The sequence below is a fragment of the Apteryx rowi genome, unplaced genomic scaffold, assembly GCF_003343035.1.
Source record: "Apteryx rowi isolate R43461 unplaced genomic scaffold, aptRow1 scaffold_251, whole genome shotgun sequence".
Classification (NCBI taxonomy): domain Eukaryota; kingdom Metazoa; phylum Chordata; class Aves; order Apterygiformes; family Apterygidae; genus Apteryx; species Apteryx rowi.
Window position 1 is genome coordinate 20,228 of NW_020448875.1, and position 22,481 is coordinate 42,708.

The following is a 22,481-nucleotide window of genomic DNA, read 5'->3' on the forward strand; positions in this document are numbered from 1 at the left end:
GCGTCGGGGCCTCTCAGCCCGCCGGCCCGGCCCGGGGCTCCGCTCGGCTGCCGCCACCCCCGCTCCCAGCAGCGCCTAGCGACCKCCGGGCTGCCCACCGGAAGAGAAGCGGGGCGCATGCGCGCTGAACGAAGGGGGCGGGGCCCGAGCACTTCGCGCATGCGCATAACGACGCGGCGGGGCCGCTTCCCCTCCATGCGCACGCGCTAATTCCCCACGCGGTGAAGGCAGCGGGAGCGCTGCGCATGCGCCCCGTTGCCTGCGCGGCGATGGCAGAAGGTGCGCTGCGCATGCGCTCCCCCGGCAGCGCAGGCGCATACCGYTGCGCATGCGCAACTCTGAAAGGGCGCTCCCGCCTTGTGCCTTGTGCGCATGCGGGGAACGGCCTTCCCCTCCCCCACCCCGGGTCGGCGTGGGGGAGCGTGTGCCCGCACTGAGGTACTAGGAAAACGGGCGCTCAGAGGCAACTTCTGTGCCTGAATGTGCTTAAATTACCGTTAGAGGACGTCTGGGCCTCGGTGGGCTGCCTCCACGGAGCTGCTGTGCCCGAGCCGAGCCTCAGTGACCCCTCGTGGCCCTCCTGAGGGTGTTGTGGCCCTCCCCGAGGGGTGGCACAGGCGGGGAAAGGGGGCACGGGACAGAAATAACCCGAGAGAAACCAAGATTGCTGAGGGATCTGTCTCACGGAAGGGGAACACGATGCATTGTCGTTCAAGAGAAAAAGAGGCCTCACCTGGCTTCGTGAACAGTTGTCGTCTTTGCTGCTGTCTTGGCTTTCACTGGCCTTTCCCTCCTTACAGGCGTTTAACTGAGGGGAAAATTTTAAAGAAGGAGCAATGGCCAAGAGCAGAGGCAGAGGGAAGGGTTTAAGAAGTGCAGTACGTCATGATGACCCATCACCCTTCTGGCTCCGGGGCTTCCTGAGGCAGAGGTGTTGGCTTTGTCTAGTAACGGTGGGTTTCCAGTACACAAACCTGCCCACTCGCTCCCTGAGCCTGGTAGACTTTGACTGGYTTGTGGCATAATCTTTATATCCTACATCCCAGTATAGTGAGTTTTCTTGGACTTTGGGTCAAGCCTCTGCACAGTTTCTGAGTGACAGCAGGGGCGGTCAGTGCTGTTCAGTAAGGTGCTGTAGGATCTGTTCTGTTACATTACTGTTTAGTAGGGGTAACGCTGGAATTTAAGTTTATCCCTTTAGCAGATGAGAGGACAGACAGGATCTGTTGTAATTAGATGCCATAGCACACTCTGTATGCCCCAGCCATAGAAAYGCTGCAGAGTCATCATCACTGCAACATCCAGCTCCTTTTGTACCTCCCAGCTCCTTCKGGGTTGTGAATTTTGCTTTTCAGTTGCAAGTAACCATCATTTATGGAAGATGTTCTTAACAGCAGGGCTCAGATGGCCCATTTAAAAGCAAAGGCAATACTCAGCCCACCCTTACTACCCCCGAGCATGGCTTAAAATGTGTGAATTCCTCTCAGTTCACTTCATCCCTTCATAAGCCAAACACMTCCTTTTGCCCCCAGCCTCAGTGTTCCCCTTTTGGAGTTCTTCCCCTGTCAGGTTCTGCCTGCTCATCCCAAGGCATCTCCTTTTTCAAGGTCCAAGGATATTTCTTTTGGCACTTGGATAATTAAAAAAGTATCCCCACTGTGGAAAGAACCTGCTAGATAACCCACTTGATGGCCCAGCCATTAATTATCCTGTCCTCCCAGAAGCAGGATTCCTGAGCGGTCCTATCTCCATCACAGGGCCCCACCTGATCTACCCGGCTTTTTGCCTATCTTGCACAGACAGACAGAAGAGCAGTTGGCTGAAAGTAAGAAGCCTGCCGCCAAAAGCAGGGTGTTTGGAAAGCTGCCGGTCTCCTCAGAGTGCTGGTTGTTATCTTGGCGAGGGCAGGCAGCCCCCCACAGCCCCGTCCTGGGAGGAGGCCTTCCTGCAGGGCCCACATCGCCTACAAGCCCCAGCATGCCCCGCGCCCAGCGYGCCGCCTGTGCCCCGGAGTAACTACAGCTCCCAGCAAGCTCTGCGCCCCACCCCCGCCTGGAGACGGCTCTGCATGCGCGAGGCACGCCGGGAGTTGCAGTCTCCCGCGAGGGGTGTGCGGCGAGCTCCGCGAACCGATGGGCTGGAAAACGCGCGAGGCGGGCCCAAAGGGACGCGCGTCATGTAGGCCAATGGCGACGAAGCTCCGAGTGAGTGACAGCGCGTTGGGCAAATGGGAAGAAGAGGGCAGGGGGCCGTGACGGGCGGGAGAGCCCGCGCGCTTTTGAAGGCGCGGGACCGTTGGCGGCTGAGGCGGCGCTGAGGTGACTGAGCGCGGCTTCGCGGGGGCTGGGACTAGGGAGGCTGCTGAGGGCCGTGGGGTGCTGGGGTGAGGGCCTGACACCGCGGTGAGGGGGTGTGGGGTGCTGGGGTGAGGGCCTGACGCCGCGGTGAGGGGGTGTGAGGGGCCGGGGTGAGGGCCTGGTGCGGCGTTGAGGGGTGCATGAGGGGGAGATGGGTGCTGCCGCCAGGGTCTGACGCCCCGTTGAGGCGCAGGACGCGTGCGTGTGGTGGCTATGGGGTGCCAGGGTCAGGGTGTGGGTAGTGCCGAGGTCCAGGGTGCATTTGGGATTGGGGGATGTGGGATGCTGAGATCAGGCCTGGTGCAGTGCTCTGGTTGAGCCCTGGTGTGGGGTGTAGTACGCAGGTGCATGCGGGGTGCTAGGGTGAGGGTTTGGCGCGCTGTCAACGCGCAGGGCATCGAGCAGGAATTGTCAGGGGAAAGCTGTGAACTGGCCTGGTGGTTGTTAAAGTTAGGGAAAGGCCTGTGCGTTGCTGGGGCTGACAGTGGAGAGCTGCTCGGCAGGGAACAGCTTATGGCATCTGCACGTTAATGGCAGAAGTGTTTTAAGTGCCCTCATCCTCTCCCCGCACCTCGTATCTTATACCCTAGCTACCCGCAGGCTCCCTCTTGTTACCCTGCGCTTCCAGAGCCCTTGGCCGAGTGTGAAGTCGCACAGCCCGCCTTTTCTTGTAATTCCCCTCTGGCAGTGCTGCTGTGTTCTGAAATTGTATAGCTCTTGCTAGAGCTACACAGCTGACAGTTTTGATTCTCTGCCAACGCTTGTGCGGTGGCCCAGAACAGCCTGTCGTTCGCAGGTCACCCTTCGGTCACTGCTTCCCGAAACCTGCAACGCGTAAATACCGATGTGTTGTGAAGAACCTCCCCCTACTGGCAGATTATTGAATAAGTTATTCTTTACAGGGTGTTCTAGCAGTTTTTGAATATCTATTATTAGTCATCTTGGAGATAGGATGCTGGGGACGACTGTTTCAGTTGTCTTTCTTGCGTGGCAACCAACACAACAGAAAAGGTAATGTCATACAGCACTTAGGTCAAACTGGAAGAAATGGAACAAATAGTATCTAGTATTAAAAGGTGTTAGATGGCTACTTCATTAACAAAGGCTAAAAAATTTGTTTTATTGCATCTGGCAAGATGGAAGTTGAGAGAGAAAGATTTTTCTCTAAGCCCATTGGGTGTGAACACAAGAAAAGAGCTCTTTCCACTTAAACGTCAACATAAAACCCTCATGCGAATGAACTGACTGTGAATATATGTAGGCAGAGAGCAAGAACGTTTATGGGAACCACAACAGTGAGGTCTAGAATGAGCTTTCCAAAAGGAATATGTGAGATGGAAAGCAAAACTCGCTTCTGAGTTATCTGACTCCATTTTAGAAAAGGGACTTTATATGATGCATTTGTCCATGATGACAGGACTGGACTTGACCTGGAGGATCCTTCCTGCGAATACCTTTGTTACAGCTTAAACTCAAGTGAAACATAACCCAAAATTATTCTAGTCTCTGTCATTCTGTCAAAAGTTATAATGCTCCATCATGCTTGAACTGCTTCCATTCAGTGTTTCTTCCCAGTCCTTCAGTATGTTTTCCTTCTTTACTAAGCCACTTTTTTCAGGCTATTAAAAATGTGTTCTTTTAGGTGCTCTGGTGAAGATATGGCAACTGTTACTCCACGAAAAAGGAACCGTAGTTCTATGGATACGGATGGGTATGTTAACTAGTCATAAGTATTTTTTTTTCCTTTGATTAAAAAAACCAATTCTCTAATGCTTTGTGCCACATACTGAGAATAAAATAAATGTTTTAAATCCTCAAAAAGTTTTAATGTAAAGTGAAAAAATATTCAATCACCATCATTAACCCATGTTTATCATTTAAAGACATACCAACGCTTTATATTGTACTGAGCAGCTTGAAAGTTTTCATTTAACGTATAGGGAACCCTAAGCTAAAAATGATCATCAATCTATAGCGTAACATGTAGACTGAGAAATGAGTAAAAGGCATTACACTGACCTAATACTTTGCAGATCTAGATTACTGGGTTGCATTAGTTTACATTGGAGCTTTTCCTTTTTTTTTAAAGAAAAAGTTATCTTGTTTTGATAGTCACCTTTATAAAGTGCATGTCCATATATGTGACACTTACACGTAGACCTAGCCCTAAGCAGGTCACAAAACCAGTAGAAACTGGTTGTTATCTGATTGTTAAGAAGCTTCAGAAATAAAAATCCTGGCGTCTGCATTTCTTTGTGGTACTATTTCAGAAGAGGAAGGAAGTCCCCTTTGGAAAGATTTTTGATATACAGTAGAGAAATACTTAAAACTCTGCACAAATTGTCTAAATATTCCTCAAATGTTAATAGAAAGAAGATATCATATATGTGTGTGTGTGTGTGTGTGTGTAAAAAAGTGTTTATTGTTTTTACCCTAAATCTGGCAGAGAAGTCATTGACCATGAACAAAAAAATGAGCTTTAAATCTGAAAGAATAGGTTGCTTTTTGTTCTTTCATAACTACTAGTTGAACAGATTTTTCTCATGTTTGTCCTGTATTCCCCCACAAAAATATTTCTGKGTGGGGACCAAGAGTGAAGTTTGATCTGTGAATGAGAATGACAAATACTTGAGAAAGCAATACTGTTTCAGTACTTACCGAAGAAATACTTCGCTCTGTTAGGAACCGAGCAATCATATATAATATGTTACAGCCAGAAAGAGAAACTGCTGAATGTGTCCTTTATGTAAAACTGTGTTATCTGTATATATTTTTTTTTGTCCAGTAGGCTCAAAAATTATTAGTGAGGAACTGACAAATTTTTAGGTTCTCGCATAGCCATCAGAGTGGTATAAGACTTTTGCCTTTTGGAAACTGGTATTAAAAAAAATGCGGGGAATTTTTTTCCCTTTTTTTCCCCCCCAGCTTTATCAATCATACAGATGGGGGAAGGGAAAGGAAAGACAAACTTTTTCGGAAGCACAAATCTCAGTTGACGGAGTTAGTCTGAAATGTATCAGGCGTTTCTTTTGCTTAATCATTGACAGCACTGATTATGTCTGCAGTATTCCAGAAAGTAAAATGACTGTTGTTTCCCTGCACTTTAAGAAGTTCAGGCAGAAAAATAGATTAGTTGCTAAAAAAGAAATGGCGTGAATGGCAAGAAATTCTTACGCCCTGTATTGATCTCTGTTTGTGTTTGTTACAGGGTATGTACTAATTCAGGCAACTAGTTTGAACTAAACTTCAGTGTTATTTAAGCAAAGCAGTTACTGAAAGGTTTTCCATAGTATAGATAATATTTTGCTTTAATTTTTTTTTTTTTTTTGTAGTGCATCCTTAGCTTTTGAGACACCAGTGAAAAAACTGATGGTGGACTTTGCTGAAGATTTGTCTCCGCTCAGGAAAGCGAGAAATAATTGGTGTGCTTCTCAGATAACAAGGTCATCTAGCTCCAGTGATGAGTGTGAAGAAAACGAGGCTGTACCCACAAAGTCACCACTGTCAAGGAAATTGGATAATTCTCCCCTTCAGACAGCCAGCATTCCCACAATTGCAYGTAGGGAATTCTCAAATTCTAAACTATCCCCGAAGACTGCTGCCTCGTACAAGTCCATCGTGCCCGTGGTGTCTTTTTATAGCAAGGAAAAGCGATACCTTACCCCTCTTGAGAGGAAACAATTGAATGCAAACTGGTCTTTTGGTGAGAGGAAAAATGATGAAAATCTCCTGGTTGCCAGTAGGACTGAGAAGACTGATGTGAACTTCAGCAGCAATATAAGCTCAAGACCAGCCAAGCATACAGTAAATTCCAAACATGGCAAAGCCGTCCCCAAAAAGCTTAAGAAGGCAAAGGCAGATATACCACCTAGTAAACCCAGCGTAGAGAAAGAGAATGCTGTTTGCCTAATTAAAAAGAAAATGGATTCACCTTTCAGAGTCCTGAGCATGAAAGTTAAACCAGCTCTGAAACTCCAGTCAGGAGCAGCGTTCTTTTCTGCCAGAAAGAAATCACACTCTGGTTCTAAAAAACTACCTGTAGACAGTAAGTCACCCCAGGGCCTCCCCGGGTCTCCACCAGGAAACGATCAGCCCAGATTACTGGCAGCTGATCAGTCTAATTCAGCTGATACAAAAAAACCTCTTGAGGCTAGTGGTATATTGAGAAGTATTTCTGTGCCTCAGAAGAAGGAAAAAGAAACCGGGGGGGAATTTACAAGTCTCAAAAATCAAGAGAAAGGTGCAGTTTGTGAAGGAAAGATGTCTCTGCAGAAGAGTGAAAGCACCTCTGTCACTCCCTTTTCTACTTCAAAGTCTCCAGCTCTGGAAGATGCTGATGCAGAGAATGCGGTAGGTAGAGGGATGACCAGGGTGGCCGTAGGTATTYGGGTGACATGTGCTGAACTAGCTTAGCAAGCTGGAAGTAGTGCACGCTCTCGTTGTTCAGGGTACTTAGTATGACATGTTAGTGGATTTTGCCTAAGAAAACCTTTACAGATTTGTTTCTGCCTTATGAAGGCATAAAACTCTGGCAAACCTCTAGTAACTTCTTGTTGTCATCCCTGCCTGTTCCTACTGCTACACCGCAGTGAAATGTTCCATTTGTGATAGCTGAAAGGAAAGCTTTTGGGRTGGTGTTCTGCAAAAATTAATCTGTGTCTCTTTTTTGCACCATCAAGGGCAAAGCTGGAAAAGAATTTCTTAAACATGTCCCTTTTTCTGTCTCTTGTCTTAATAAATGTAACGAATGCCGAGTCTGACCTCCCTGAATTTTGTGGGAGGTTCTGAGCTTGTATCCTAGGCATTCTCCCTAGATATTCTTGTCTTTTTTTTCCAAAAGAAAAAAGATACTTCCTCAAAACTGGAGGAAGGAAGCGTTCTCAAGAGCTCTGCTGCAGTACTCCTTGAAGAGTTCCCCCAACACACACACCCCTTTTTCTGGCCTTAAGCCTCTCAACAAGTGAAGCAGTTGGTCAGAGAAAGCAAAATTGATCTTTATTTAGAGGTTTCTTCTGTGTCATAAGAATTTTGTTTGCTGGTGCAGCCTGTGCAGTAATTTGAGTGATGCTGGCAGGCTTTGATCTGGTCTGTGATTATCTTTTAGCAATTATTTTCTTGTTAGAAACCACGTGGGCTGGTTCTGCAGTTCCCTTAGCCAAGGAAGCGAGGTTAAGCCCAAGCTCCTCGTGTTTTTAACAAACCAATAATGAGTTTACTGAGCTGGTCTGTATTTGAAGAATTTTAACCTCTTAGTGTATTATCGAAGAGGTACAAGCAATTTTTATCTGCTGCTGACTTAGCAGTGAACGTATTCCCAGTGTTTGATAGGGAAAAGGTTTTCTGGGATTTTTTTTTTTTTTCCAGGGAACCTCTGTCAAAATAATAATAATAAAAAAAGGTGAAAGCATAATTTTATTTAAACATACTTTTAATTCTTGTCCAAATATGTCTACAGTGCTGGAATGGTTAGACTTAGAAATGAGTCTAGCTCACTGCCAACCAGTTAATTCTTGCCAGACCTCACTTTTAATTTTATGAGTTGCTAGAGAATTGTTTATTTTGGGGTATGGATTTTGCTTTCTAACTTAGTGCCTAAATGTGAACGGTAAGGGTGGCAGTGGAATGCGTGTAGCTATAAAACACAAAATTGGAACAGGTTTTCATGCTATTTCATTACACTTAGTGCCATATTTTGGTGTTACACTCTGGCATCTAAAATGCATGGAAATAGGAAGGGACATTGGAATACATTAGCAGTAGTTAATACTAGGCATTGCAAAGAAACAATGAACAAGGTGGGAAGTTTTTTTTATAGGACTAATATGTGTTTTATATTCCCGCATTGGTTCAATAAAGGAAAACTTTTTGCCTTCTTTGTTCACCTGTGCTGTATCAGTATATCTCACACATTCCTGAATTGATTGTGAATGTGTTTTTACAATGCAGCGTTAATAAAAGACAGATGTTGGCTTGTGCAATCTAATCTTGCACATGCAGTAAAAAATACAGTTTGAAAGCATTTGGGTTTGCTGGGATTGCTTTTGTGTTGGCAAACTATTTCTTGGAGGGTAATCACAAGAAGAGTGCATGAAAAAGAAACACGGTGACTCTGTTATTGCAAAATCAGTATAGGCCAATGTTGGGCCTTGATCTAATCTCAGGTCATTCCTGGTAGGGCTGGTTGCTTTACCTGATGACTCTCCGGAATTCCTGATAAGATAGGAAACAGTATGTAGTCATATACAAAAGAACAGCTTTTAAGGCAAAAATCGGTTTGGCAAACTTTCATTTTTTTTTTTAATTGAATATTTGCAGGAGGCTGCCAAAAGCTATGAAGTTGCATAGTTCTAGACAGAAAATGAAGCGGAGTCCCAGCAATGCTAAACTGAGGAAGTAATAGGAACCTCTACACTTAAGATTTAATAACTTAAAAAAAAAAAATTAAAAAAAAAAAAAGAAAAGGCAGTGGCAAGTGAATCGACCATACATAAGCGTTACTGAGAATCGAAAAGCATGGTATGATTTGGCATAAGTTGAATTTGGTCTTACAGTAATCAAAGGCAAGTAAATGAGAAATATGTTGATGATATTCTGAAGTCCACCAGGCTGCAAGTAACGTGCAAAAAATGAACTTTTCTTCAGTGCTGAGATGCAACATGAGGTTACAAATTCATCGTCCARTTATAACATTAATAATGATGGGTAGTCTGCCAAGGCTATGTTTTGTTATTGAAAAATACAACCATTAGTAACATTTCATAATGTTGTTCAATGCTTATTCTGAGGATCACGTCTGAACTAAATTTTTCATGTGATTTTGTAACTACTGCCTGAAAAGTTAATCAAATAATCTTTTTACCCTAAAAATTTGTCTTAATTTATAGGAGTTTGATGAAATCGGTTCTTCCACAGCCTGTGAGTCGGATGATCAGGAGATTATTCCTTCAAGCCAATCTCCATGTGAGGGGAATAAGAAAGGTGAGTAAGATTGTGCATGTCTTGGTGTATGACTTTAGTTGCTGTAGGAAATTGAGGTGGAAGGGATTTGAAAGTCTTTTAGATTATCTCCTTTTCCCCAACAGGACCAACTCCACTGAAGTCGCATATTTTCCTTTTCTCTTTTTCTAAGAGGTTGGACAGTGATGATTGAGATTCCACAATCTCCCTGACAAATCTGTTTTAATGTTGATCAATACATAAATTTATTCTTATCCTGATGTCTAACCTATCTTCCCTCTTCACCTGACTAGTTATCCCATTCCCAGTGGGATTTGAGAAATTATTATATTTGAAGCTTATTATTAGCTCTCTCCACCTTCTTTTCTCTCCAGGCTGAATTAACCTGGTTCTTTCAGCTTTCCTTTTAAGTCTTGATTTTTTTAGGTATCTGGTTTTTTGTTTTGATTTGTTTTGGGTTTTTTTCTCTCCAGACTGAACCATACTTTTATTGTACTCCGAAACGGAGCCCCAGCTGAGGCCTTACTGGCACAGAGCGGCAGAAAGGGAGTAGTTCGCGTTTCACGTGCGGTGCAGTTKTATACATTTCCACAGGAAGCACTGTGTTTTTGCCATGCCTTTGGTTTGAGATACACAATAACCCAAGTGTTTAATGCACAGCTGCTGCCCACAGAGTTGATCCCTATCTTTTATTCTTGCACCTGTTTATTCTTTAGTGGTTCCCCTTATCCTTATTTCAGTCTCTTTGCTTCTGACCATTTTCGATTTAAGAATGCTTTCTAAATTAGCTTTTTAAATGCTCCTATCTGCTAGCTGTTATTAACACACTTAGAAGCATATATTATTCCTTCATCCATTTCATTCATTAAGTTGTTTATTCCTGATGGTCACCTAGAAAACTCTATCTTTTCTCTTTTGACAGTGAATTATTGGCATTTTTTGAATGTGACTTCTTCCCCCCCACTCCGCTTTGCCCCTCTTATAGTGGTTTCTCCTAGATCGTGTTTCCTATTGACACAACACAACAACGGAAGTTATATATTACCTTACGACATCTATTGTTTCTTTCCATTCTTGAGAATGATAGGTGGCAATAAAAAGAAAATATGTTGCTTTAATGTTATTTTTATTAAGGCAAAATAATATGTTAGCCTTTGCCTGCAATGTCATCCTCCAAATATGTGCTAATATGAGCCAGTATGTTCGCAGAAATTGAGGTTATGTTGTTTGATCCCTGATTTCCTGGTTTCTCCATTTTCCCCTTTTAAAGATAGGTAGCTTTCCTTTTTCTAGCCTTTATGTGTTCTCCAAATTGCCTCAGAAGCCCAGGGTTAATTCAGTCTTGGCTAATCTGAAAATGTTGGATTGATTTAATTGTTCTCCTTACATCTTTCTGTAGGCCATGCCAAGTTGATACCCCCTTTGTGTCTCACTTATGATCACATAATCACAACTGCTCACAACCAATTATTTTRTTGATGACAGAAATAAAAAGTCATTAAATATTTTGTCTTATTTTATCATCTGTTTTAGTGTTCCCTCCTCTTTCAATAGCAGACACTTCTTGGTCTTCCTCTTCCTACTATAGAATGCTTTCTTGCTGCTGTGGCCTTTCRAGGTATAGCTCATTTTGCATTTTGGCATTTTTGATTTCAATCCTTCATGTTGTTGCTATGCTTTTCCCCTAATTTCTGTTCCCTGTGTGATTCCTTGAGTTCTCAGTTGGTGAAGAACTTGTGATTTAGCCATGTTTGTCTCTTAATTCACTTCTTCCATCCTGGGGTAAATTGCACATCTGGTTTTAATCTTTTTCTTGAGCAACTGCCAGCACTCCTTCACTTTTTTTCCCCTTCAGACTTGCTTCCCATGGGAACTTATTTATCCAGTTTTGGAACTTACTGAAGTTTATTTTCTTGAAGGTCATCGTTTCTCTGCTGTACTTCCTCTTCTTGTTCCAAGGAGTCATGTACTCTGCTGCCAGCCACATTTCTTTCCCTTATCTGCACCTCTTTACTGAAAGACTCCCTCATTGCTTTCTCCACCTGTAGCTGTCCTCACGCTGTGTTGTTCAACATGAGAACAGATTTGTCAGGGAAACTGGAATCTCAGTCATTGCTGCCTAACCTGTTTGAAAAAGCTGTCCTYGTCCCGTTCCAAAAGCTTGCTTGACAGCATCGGCCTGTTGGACAGCACTTGCCTGTCRCTCTTCCAAGAAGCGTCTGGGCCTTGTAACATCCTGCATTTATATGAAGTCTCATGCTTTTTATCATTTATTAGTATCCTCATGAGTCCTTTTCCATTTGTGGTTTTAACAAGAGACTTTTTTGGGGGGATGTCCTGTTTCCTAGAAACAACTGGTTCAACTTTATGGTATGTTTTTTGGAGGCTGTTAGGACYGGCTTTTTTGCTTATGTATGTTAGCATGTTTCCTGTAGTTACTAAGGAGTCTTTGTCTATGTGCAAATGTAGTCAAAATATTACCAGAGCAGAAAGCAGCCAGCAGCTAAACTTTCTGTACTTGAAGGGAAAATATTCCAAACTAATAATTTACTTGTCTTTCCATACCAGCTTTCCTAAATTATCCCAAAACTTGCATCTTGTATGCTGTAACCTAGCGCCGAGTCTGTGATTTTTCCCACCTTCTCCAGGTTGAAGAAGCTATAGCATCAAGCTTAGCCAAAGGAATGGAAAATAGGAATGGAAATCTATGCTTGATTTAATGTTATTTATTATAATAACCTTATAAGTAGCCAAGGAAACACTACACTATTGTGGCAGGATTTTCTGCTTGATATAGTTGTTCAGAATTCCAGTGTGAGAGGGTAAGGCATAGAATAACCTGATCAAAGTCAGTTAAGTGAATTGAAGGTAACTATTTCTGGATACCAGTCACGAACAAATGTTGTTATACTACAGTGTCAACAACTTCCTGGTACTTTTACAAGCTGTTGTATATAGGAGTCCAGTGTTTCATATCTGTGTGTCATTTCAAAGTCTCATTGATTCCTGAATTTCTGTTTCTGTGTATCCATATGTTCTGTAACTAAAAATTATTTTAAACCATGATAACTTTACTCATCTTTTCCAGTATCCTCTTCAACTGCTGTTGTCTACCCCATATTCAATGCATCCTCTGCTAGCAAGAAAAGGTATGTTAATTTTTGCTAACCTTTCCAGAATGATCAGAAGTGCAGAATCTGCAGAGTTATTATTTTTTTTTTAAATAATATTCATTCTAAAAGTAATGATAGCTTACCTTGCTGTGTCAATATATTGAGACAAAAGAAAATTCTCGTAAGCTTTCAGAGCCTGTTTTTTAAAAAAGGAAGATGAAAGATTAATGTTGCTTTGGTTTAGGGCGCTAATAGCCTGAAAATAAGGAAATATCCACTTTCTACCTGCCTTTAGTACATTTTATTGTGAATTTGGACATGTCATTATTGAGCTAATGGACCTCACTTTTCCAACTGAAAAAGAAGTAATGGTACTTTTCCCTTAGCTGCTGTTAACGTTCGTGATAAAACCTCTAGAACTGGGGGACTGATTCTGGGTACGTTCATCACTAAGAACGGCGCAGCCTTGTCGTTTAGGCCCTGTAGTGTTTCTTTTGTTTGTGTTGTTTATCTCCCTGTCTGGAGCTTTCATAACCTGCAGTAAATTAGCTGAGCTGTGTGTACTGGCTGTTCCTCGGATATCTGCATCTCTCATTAGCCAGAGAACCTTGACATCTCTAGCTACAAATTTGATTTGGTACCAGGGTTGTCAAAACAAATTGTCTTTATGCTCCGTTTGCCAGACTGTCTGAATAACGTTGCTCGCTGGCCGTCTGATGAGCGGTGAAGCATTACTCTCCATCATTAGAATCTGGAAAAGCATGCGTATATACATTTTAACCTGTTGCACTGTAGACAGTTAGCAAACATCATGTGTATTCATAAACTTACTACACATCCAGCCCCAATCAGTCCATTTACCTTTCTTGTCCTGGTGTTCTGGAATACTCTTATTCTTTGAATTCAGTGTCAAACTGATACCACTCTGCCCTCAGGTTCACTGCTTTTCTGTATTAACCTTTCCTTAGGTATGTTTTTGTTACCATTGCAGTGCAGTGTCTAACACTGACCAACATCTTCACGGTTTGCACTCTGGGAAGTATCTCTGTAAGAGGTGCTACTACATGGAAGATGCCCGAAATGTGAGGATCTAACGTAGTTGCACTKGGGAGATGCTTTTTGTGTTGCGTAGGTTTCCTGAGAAGTTTAATACAACAGCACCAGGTAGCAGTGGGCTCAAGACTTTTGCCATTTGATCTAGCTGCCAGAGACAAGACAGAAGTTATAATAAAAATGGGTAAAAAGAATTAATTGAAGCATCTACTCATCTCTTCCGCTTCCCCATGTTCACCTGAGTGGGTCTGTTGGGCAGTGTTTGATATTTCGCTTGATGTAAACGAAACGCAAGCGTGTAAAGCTTGCATGAACTGCTTGCTTGAATTACTCGCACGCACTAGGACTATTTTACTTGTATAATTGTACTAACTGGTGTCCATGCTTCCGATCAGCTTATTTCTTCAGTTAATTTGCTGCCRTACTCTTAGACTTCTAATGGAAAGACTTCTGTTTTCTCGCACAAGAACCAGGGCTACTAATCCCCCCGCCCCTTCTTGAATCAACTTCTTGATAGGTTTTGTTAACAATAAAAACTTTCTGATCCTAGTTTATTGTGAACATAAACACTTGAAATTACTTCTAAAAGAGCCAAAATAAACCTTCCAAATTTTGTCACACTACTGTAGTCTTTTGCCACAGGGAGGTGTTGAAAGAGAGATCTGATTACAGTATTTACTTTGCTTCCTCGTGTGGCTTTTCAAATACCTTCCGTGGTGCAAATGGAACTCTGGAATATGTGATAATCCTGGTGTTTGTGATTAACTAAAAATTGATCTTGGATTTGGTGTCATCTCTTGGGAAGTGATGAGCACAAAGTTTTCCTACTTAAAGTCACTGCTTTGGAAATTCTCCTTAGAATCTAAGTCTCTAATGCTTGTATCTTGAAGTTAGTTTTATGTTAAGGTTCCTCGTTCGACAGTTAGAACTTCCCACTTTAGGATTGCTTMGGAAATACCGCCTTACATACAAAAGTCTAAAGGTAATGTTAGAAAAAAAAGCTGTGCAGTTATTAATAACGCTAACGTGTGCCTCCCAGCAGCTCAAGCCCATGTCATAAATTAAAAAATTCATATAAAGGCTCCATCTGGATCTTTAGCTATATGGAAAATTCCYCTTGGCCTTGCCTTCAGTCTGCTCACCTCTTTGGTTCGCTGGGTATTATGCCTCAAAGGCCGGGCAGCTGCTCCTGACAGATTACAGCAGAGAGCTTAGCTCCAGCACCACGGGAGTTTTCCTCAAGTGCTGCGGATCCTTTTGTCTAATGGTATTGTTAGCATGAGGGTCCTGGCTTTGTGGTGACGAAGCAGAAAATGGCTGGGAAAATGGTCTTGGGACCCCAGCAGTACGTGGAGTGAGGCCTTCGGACYGAGCGACAGTAAATCTTGGCCAAAACTTTGTCAAAAATTCTTGTATGCCTGGCTGAAAATGCCTCCTAGGTTATTGGAGTTCACTTTTTCATTTTGCTCCCCCCCTTTTCGCAAGGGGAGATGAGCGATGTGTTGTGTACTTGCAGTCAGCCTTCCTCCCAAAACGGGAATGCTTGAGGCTTTGTGAGATGATCTCAGGTGATGCTACTTCTKCTGCTGCTGAGACTGGCAGAATAAGATGTTTATCCCTGCCTCATATCACAYTGCCCGGAAATTTAGTTGTTTGGAGTTGCCCAGACCAAGATGTTGGGTTATGGATTCTCTTTGCCGATGTCACTTAAATTCCCAGGTATCTGTAGTTACGTTTCTTTGTGCTCATCTCTTTGAGACCTTAGATAGTTGGGGACCTTACAAAGCCAGAGGGCTCCAAAACGAATAGAGGGGTCGACTGTGCGTCCTCCGCTTGCATCCTTGGTACAGAGCCTCTGACTCTGGGATTTGATCCAGTGCCTGACGTTGGCTTTTGGYGACCTGTTCTGTTGCCCGAGTGTTGGGTTTATTGTCCAAACGCTGTACTGCGGTGCTTGGTGGCTACAGCCCTCTGCCGGGATTTGGGGTTTGTCGTGCTTTGCCTTGGAAAGGGAGGAATGGTTCTGGATGCCTGGGGTGTAATAGCCACTGAACCCTTGCCGGTTGTAGTAACGGGGTTCTCTCTAGCCGTGTTTTTAGGTAAGAGATTACAGCTGTAACTTTGTGCAGAAACTGAACATCTAAGGGTGCATGAGGAGCATAACTGTGGSGCTGTTGAGGGAAACTTTGTTTTTGGATCCCAGTTGGCCTCAGGTGTGAGAGTGCCAAGTGCTGAGCAGCTTGCTGCCCGAAGCTCTGAGCTCGCCCAGAAGCGCTTTGGATGTCGAGCCGTGATTAAGCAGGAGTCTGAGGATGCAGCTGCTGCGTTTGGGCACCCGTATTTTTTTTTTTTTTTTGCCCACAGTTTCCATGCTTCATGGATCGGGACCTCTGCTGCTCAGTTTTTGTTGTGTATCCCTTTGCGACTTCTCAAGGAACTGCTGAGTTACGGCTAGCAGTAACGCCCCAATGTCCTTGAAATGTTCATGGAAGCGAGAGAGAGGTGCTTGATCAGGAGTTATTTAACTCTTCTGATGCAATTGCTGTTCTTCCTGAAGCAGCCCTCCTTCCCTCCAGAGGACTTGGCATCGCAGCGCTCAAGAAGCTGGCTTGGCTGCGTCTGATTTAGTTGGGGTGTTCTGTAAGAAACGTTGCTGCTTTGCCCTGGCTACCTGACTTGCAGTCTTAACCTTTGTATGAAACGACTAATTTCTCTGAAATGACTTTGCAGGACACGGGCTAACCTGGATGAATCGGCTACTCCAGGCGGCTCCAACCCACCTGCAAAAATGGCTCCCAGCTTGCAGAAAAACAAGAAGACCAAAGAACTCTGCAAACGCTCCAAAGATCAGATGATAATTGTACGTTTCCCTTCAGGGTGTTCCGGATCCTTTGGGTAGCTTGTGACTACGGTAGCGAGAGAAAATGAGAAATATGTCTTGAGGCTAACCGATAACTGGATTTCCTTGCATGTAAACCTCAAACAAACCACGCTGCGGCTACCGTAACAGGACAGTGATTAACGTGTTCAGCACTATGCTCAACTTGAAGTGTTGAATAAATCTTTTGCCAGAAGTTCAGATGCTGGGATAGTAGGAGTAGCTGGGAAATATATTTTTATGGTTTTCCTGGGACTAATGCTTTTTTACATTTCAAAATTAATAAGAGATTTATGGAACATGATATTAAAAAAAAAAACAACAAAAACCCCAAGCCTGTATGGGTAATATAGGAGTGAATTTGTTTGACTGTTTTTCCTTTCCCACGACTTCATGGCCTGCTGTGCGAGCAGAGTCAGCACGGGACTGCAACCACAGCAGCAAATGGCTAATGTCAGCAAGGGCAGTTCAGAAGTAGGAATGTGCATTACTTTTTTTCCTTCTTTTTTTTTTTTTCCTTAAGTCATTCTGTAACTAAGAGTTTAGCCTGAAATGTAGGTCTGTTAATTCATGGTTGCCTGTTCAGTAGATGTGTGTCTGTTCCTGCTGTTGCCTGAAGTCATTTGCAATCGGTTACAGGATACCCATCATGTTCGTGGGTTTCCAGAAAACATGCCCTCGGTTTTGATTAGTTTTTTTATTAAACCATTCTAACTCGGTGACATCCATGACTTTTTTCAGCCCGTTTCCTGAGGAAATGGGGCTTACGTGATCATCCTTGTCCACCAATTTTCCCTTCTGGCAACTTGTGAATCTGTTAGACAATTTCTGCCAAATTTGACAAGAGAAGCAGAGAACTCAAAGACGCAAATTCCTCAGTGCTGTAAAAACCGGCCCGTGTGGAAGAGAGGAGCCGGGCGAGCGCCTGCCCCGGGAGGAGAGGTGCAGCACGTGCGCGACAGCTCCCGCTGCCCTCGCTCACCGTGCGGCTCACCGCGGCGCTGCTCTGTGTAGCTAACTGCTGGTCAGGCAGATGACGGAGCAGGGGCTGATGCTGTGAGATGAGAGAGGAGCCTGTACCGGGCCCGCGGGGCAGGGAAAGCAGCTGCCGCGTTGCAGGGAAATAAGACACAAATCCGTTTAAAAAAAAATCTAGGCTTCATTTTGTTTCACTGCTTAAGGAACAACCTGCTGTTTGTTGGCRCAATTGACATTTAATGCCTTCTCTTCCCTTCCCTGTGCCCTGAAATAAAGCAAGCCATATATTTTTTTTCATATAAGTAAAACAATGCAGTCTTTTCACCAGTTACCTGGGGTTTTTTGTTTATTCAATGAGAACGTTGCTGATGTGTCTGTTTCAAGGCTTGTTCCGAATAACGGATTCATCATATGCCTTGAATAAGTAAATGTTGTACAGTTTTAAATATTTTGCAAACAAACCAAAGCTTGTTCTCTGCTTTTCAAATTCAAATGAAACCAAATATTTGAGTCTTTAATTGTTGTTACTATACCCAATTCTTAATTTAATTCCTAAACTGGTTATTTTCTTGAACAGCTGTTCAGAATGCTTGATGCTCATGCTTAGGTGACTCTGTTTCTTCCCAGGATGCCGGTCAAAAGCATTTTGGGGCTGTTGTTTGCAAGTCGTGCGGCATGATCTACACAGCGGCTAGCCCGGAGGATGAAGCCCAACACATCCAGCACCATGAGAGATTCCTCGAGGGACTCAGATATGTGGTGAGGCAAAGGTTGCATTTGCATGGGAGCTAAGGAACATTAGCGCGTATTATTCAGGTACAAAGTCGAGACAGCTGCAGAAGAGGTTTTGTCATCCAAAGGGGAGGCTGAAATGTAAGTTGTATGCGATTCCAGCAACTGTCTGCATTCATCAAGTTGATAAATGTGACCTGACTTTCTTCCTGAGAACTGAAGTGGTTCAAATTACACCTTCATCTGCCAAAGTCTTCACTGAATCACTTCCTCTCTCTTGCTCGATCACTAACTTGTTTTTTTGTGTTTTTTTGTTGTGTTTTGTTTTCCTTGGCAGGGCTGGAAGAAAGAACGGGTTGTGGCAGAGTTCTGGGACGGGAAAATCGTGTTGATTCTTCCAGATGACCCAAAATACGCAGTCAAGAAGGTGCAGTTTTTCAGTTTGGGGTTTGTCCTGGGTTAGTTTTCTGCTGGCTCAGCTCCGCAAACTAGCTCAGTGTGTGACCGTGTGCTGCTTGCCAGGGCACAGGAGGGAATAGGAGAGCTGGGTGGGATCGTGACAGCTTGGACTCGAGCAGTCCAGGTTGCCGTGGACATGCATCCCAACTGTTCCACTGGAGAGGGACAGCTGCTCYGCTCCCGGTGCCGAAGCTCTTGTTCTGAAACGACCAACATAACCTGGTCTCTCCTGTACYGAGGATGAGAGGGCTGTGGTTGTTTTAGCTCTTTGATGCTGAGATATGAGCTGTTTGCTCTCCCTGAGTGTTTATTCACGCGGGTAGCTCCATGAGCTCCAGGGGCTATGGCTTCCTTACGCAAACACACTTTGGAGCGAGCGAGTAATCTGTTCCCTGGCACCGAAATCGCTACAGCGAGAAACAGGCTGGTGTGAGCAGTCACGGGGCTGGGGTGAGAGGCAGCTGTGCTCCGTGCCCCGCAGGAGATGTAGCGGCACGAAGGCGCTGCTGGAGCCTGTCCTCCCGCGCCGATTGATGTCGTTGGCTCAGCACAGCACAACCCGAAAAATGCTGCTTTTGGTGCCAGGGCAAGATGGTTAACTCTGTTGTCCAAAGAGAGGCTCCTTTTCTGTGGACTTCACTGCCGAAAAGTGGGTTTTGGACACCTGTGCTTTAATTTGCCCATCTCTGAGGAGATGGTTGCTCTGTTACAGGGTTTCTTCCTGTTAAAYGGGGAAGCCCCTTGTTTAAAAACTGTTTCTGATTCCTAAATCCTAGGCACTGAAATGCAAGACTAGCTCCATGTGCAGCAAGAGCCCTGCTGTCATAGGGAGCTGCAAAGCCTTCTGCAGAGCAGTCACGAARCCTTACCTTGGGTGACCACTGAATTATGTTGGCGGAACAAGCCCCGTTTCTGGCAGGGTTCACCCCGAGTSGACGAATGTGTGGGTTAGGTGCAAACATAGCTCTGTCTTTGTTTTCTTAGGCAGAAGATGTGCGAGAAATTGTAGATAATGAACTAGGATTTAAGCAAGTTACCTTGAACTGCCCAGCCAAGACTAAGATGTATCTGTTCGTGTCCAATGAGAAGATGATTGTCGGGTGTTTGGTGGCTGAATCCATCAAACAGGTACGTGTTATTAATTGTGTGGGGAGGGGGCACAATTTCAGGCTAATGACTGGGGTTGTTAGCGTAAGCTATGTCAGAAATCCTGGCCTTGCATAAGAAAGGGAAAAATAAAATTAACGACGTGGCTTTGGAGCTCGACCTCTTGTCAGAGGTGTCACTGATGGGAGTTTGTGCTGACTGATATAACAAGCTGCCGTTTGAACCTGGCTTGGGTCCCGCTTTAGGCAGAGGTTTGTCTTGTAAGACAACAGAAGACATGGTTGGGGTTATAGGTGTGTTGGCTGCTCTATGTCCTTTCGGGAAGGAGTAGTTTAACGCCTCTGGTTGTCCCTGCCAGGCTTTCCGGGTGCTGTCGGAGCCGGGAGCTGCRCAGTCGCCCGGGCAGGACGCCCTGCAGCACCAGCGAGCCTGGCGCTGCTCCGCAAAGCCCGAACCCGCCATCTGCGGAGTCAGCAGGGTCTGGGTGTTCAGCCTGATGCGCAGGAAGGGCATCGCGCGTCGCATGGTGGACGTGGTCAGGTACGGAGCCGGGCCCAGTCTCTCCTGCCAGCAGGGGCGGGAGAGGAAGCCCAGGAAAGCAGGGAGCAGCACTGGATTGGGATTCCTGTTGATGCTTATTCTTGAGGAGAAAGTGATGATTGCAGCAAAAAGGTGTTCAAAAGTAACTTGGGTGCTTTGTTCCTTAAAGGAAAAGTATGAATTTGTATCATTAAGCCAGTGTGAAATCCTCAGTTCCTAGTGAAGAGGTATGGAGTGGGTGGATTAAAAATACATAACTTAAAATCTGACACAAGTGTGAGCCAAGTTATTAAGTGCTGGGTGTAACATGAACACAGAGCTACATTGACAGGATTTTTAAARAAAAACTGTTTCTGTTGGAAAGGAATATRTATWTTTTTTTAATTGAACAAGCTGATGTGCCTGAAAACTTGAGTTTTTCCAGGTGGGAAACTCCAAGTGTTTCAAGTGTATTTAGCTTTGATGAAACTAAAAAGAGTACTTTGGGGAAGTTTCTCYGTGTGTTAATATGGAAACTTGAGCGTAGTCTGTGAGCCCTGAGTAACGCACCTCATCTTTGCACCTAGTATCTGCTCACTCTGCATTTGTAAAATATAGATATCTATTTTGAGCTCAGTATTCTTCAAATTCACCAGCCCATGTTTGATTTCCATTTACTCCTATTCTGCGGTTGGTGTTTGACTTGCCAGAAGATGTGCTACCTCCTCCAACCACAGGAGGTTCCTGCGCTTCCAAGCTTGGAGGAAGTATGAGGCAAAGGGACCTCAGTGACCTCTAGATGCCCAGGAGACCCCTGGCTGGGGTGGGCTTTGCTCAGGAGCTGCTCTGGGACATGACACTGAAACCTCTGGCTATGATTGTAAGGGGTGTAACGGTGTTGTCTGTCTGTACTGTCTTGTATTACCCTTTTTGCTAATCTTAAAATTCCTCCTGGGCTGCTTCCCGATTAAGCCAGAATCCAAGACAGCAAACTGGCCTCTCAAACCTGTCCCCTCTGGTTTGAGAACAAGGGTATAAAAGAAATCCCAGCTCCCTGGGAYGAAGGGCCCGGAGAGACTCTCCGAAGCAGAACGTTTTGCAAGTAAGTCGGCTAAAACAGCCCCTTGCTCGCGCCGCGCTGATAGCTCTGCTCTCTCTTTCAGGACCACGTTCATGTACGGCTGTTACCTAAGCACGGACGAAATCGCCTTCTCTGACCCGACACCAGATGGCAAGCTGTTTGCAACTAAATACTGCCAAACCCCTAACTTCCTTGTTTACAACTTTGTTTGTTATAATCAAGTCAAATCAGTTAGTGTGAGCTGAATCAAAGCTTAGTTTGTTAATCCAGCTAAAACAATCTGTGTTTTTAAAATAACATTCAAGTGTTGTTCGTGGGCCAAACTGCATTTTCCTACTGAGCGCTAGTTCTTCTCTCCATCTTGTGATCAAGCTGTGAGAAAGGAGGTGTCACTTTCTGTATAGAATTGTTACATATTTTAATGTATACGGTGAAATCCAAGCTTGCTTCGATTTCAACTAGATTTTTTAAAATGTTTATTCTGAAACTAAATTTTATTGCGAGTAATTTAACTTCTTTAAAAGTTCTATTAATATAAAGGTGTCTGTTTCCCCCTGAGGCGTGGGTACTTCCGCCGCCTGCGTGCTTTGGCATCGCTGGAGGCAGGAGCGCTGCCGCAGGGCATCGCTTGCTGGTGCGGGTGTGGGTTCGGTGGTGCACGGGAAGCTGTCGCTTGGCACGCCTGTTCAATAAACTGTGTGCGAAACCTTGTGCCTCAGCTCACRTCTGTGCCCCTAAGAGAGGGGGGAAAATAGCCAAAGCTCTCCTCACCCTGGGTTATTCTCCCACCCTGGTCTCCAAAGAAGGACTCAAGCCAGAAGCCGAGGGCAGTGTATGGGAACAGCACAAATGTCAGTTATAATCCACTAGCCTTGATCCAGGGGTGAGTCAGAGATTTCCTAACCTCGCCGTGTTTTCTTTCTTTAACAATGTCCCCGTAAGCTTTTCTTGAACAACCCACACAAGCTTTTTACTCTTGCACAATCCTGTGAACCACCGTGTTGTTGCAGGAAGCCTCCCCCTGGTCTTGCCTCCGGGCTCTGCCGTGGCTGTCCCTGACCCGCTCCGAGCTCATCCTGGTCTGCTGCTGAATCCTGGGCCCCAGAACTGTTTGCAGAACCCAAACACCCTCAGCCAGCTGGGCACCCAAAGGAGCAGCGCCCCAGAGCTCAGCAAGGCAGGGAACAGCCCAACACCCCCTCCCTGCTGCCCCCCGGGGCCACGCTGCCCTGCAGGAGCCTCCTCAC

At 44.7% G+C, this 22,481-nt stretch overlaps 1 protein-coding gene across 3 annotated transcripts; it reads left to right on the top strand.

Annotated features, from left to right (window-relative positions):
- Positions 1-2,088: 2,088 nt before the first annotated feature.
- ESCO2 (establishment of sister chromatid cohesion N-acetyltransferase 2) lies at positions 2,089-21,940 on the top strand. Of its 3 annotated transcripts, none has more exons than XM_026067005.1 (11): positions 2,089-2,204; positions 4,000-4,068; positions 5,690-6,707; positions 9,242-9,335; positions 12,403-12,463; positions 16,211-16,340; positions 17,964-18,095; positions 18,406-18,495; positions 19,512-19,655; positions 19,993-20,174; positions 21,317-21,940. In XM_026067005.1, exons 2-11 carry the CDS (start codon positions 4,016-4,018, stop codon positions 21,477-21,479), a joined length of 2,067 nt encoding a protein of 688 aa, XP_025922790.1. In that variant the 5' UTR covers positions 2,089-2,204; positions 4,000-4,015; the 3' UTR covers positions 21,480-21,940. The 3 variants fall into 3 exon arrangements, with proteins under 3 accessions (XP_025922790.1, XP_025922789.1, XP_025922788.1); XM_026067004.1 differs by lacking the exon at positions 2,089-2,204 and adding an exon at positions 2,216-2,318; XM_026067003.1 differs by lacking the exon at positions 2,089-2,204 and adding an exon at positions 3,295-3,368.
- The last annotated feature ends 541 nt before the right edge of the window (positions 21,941-22,481 follow it).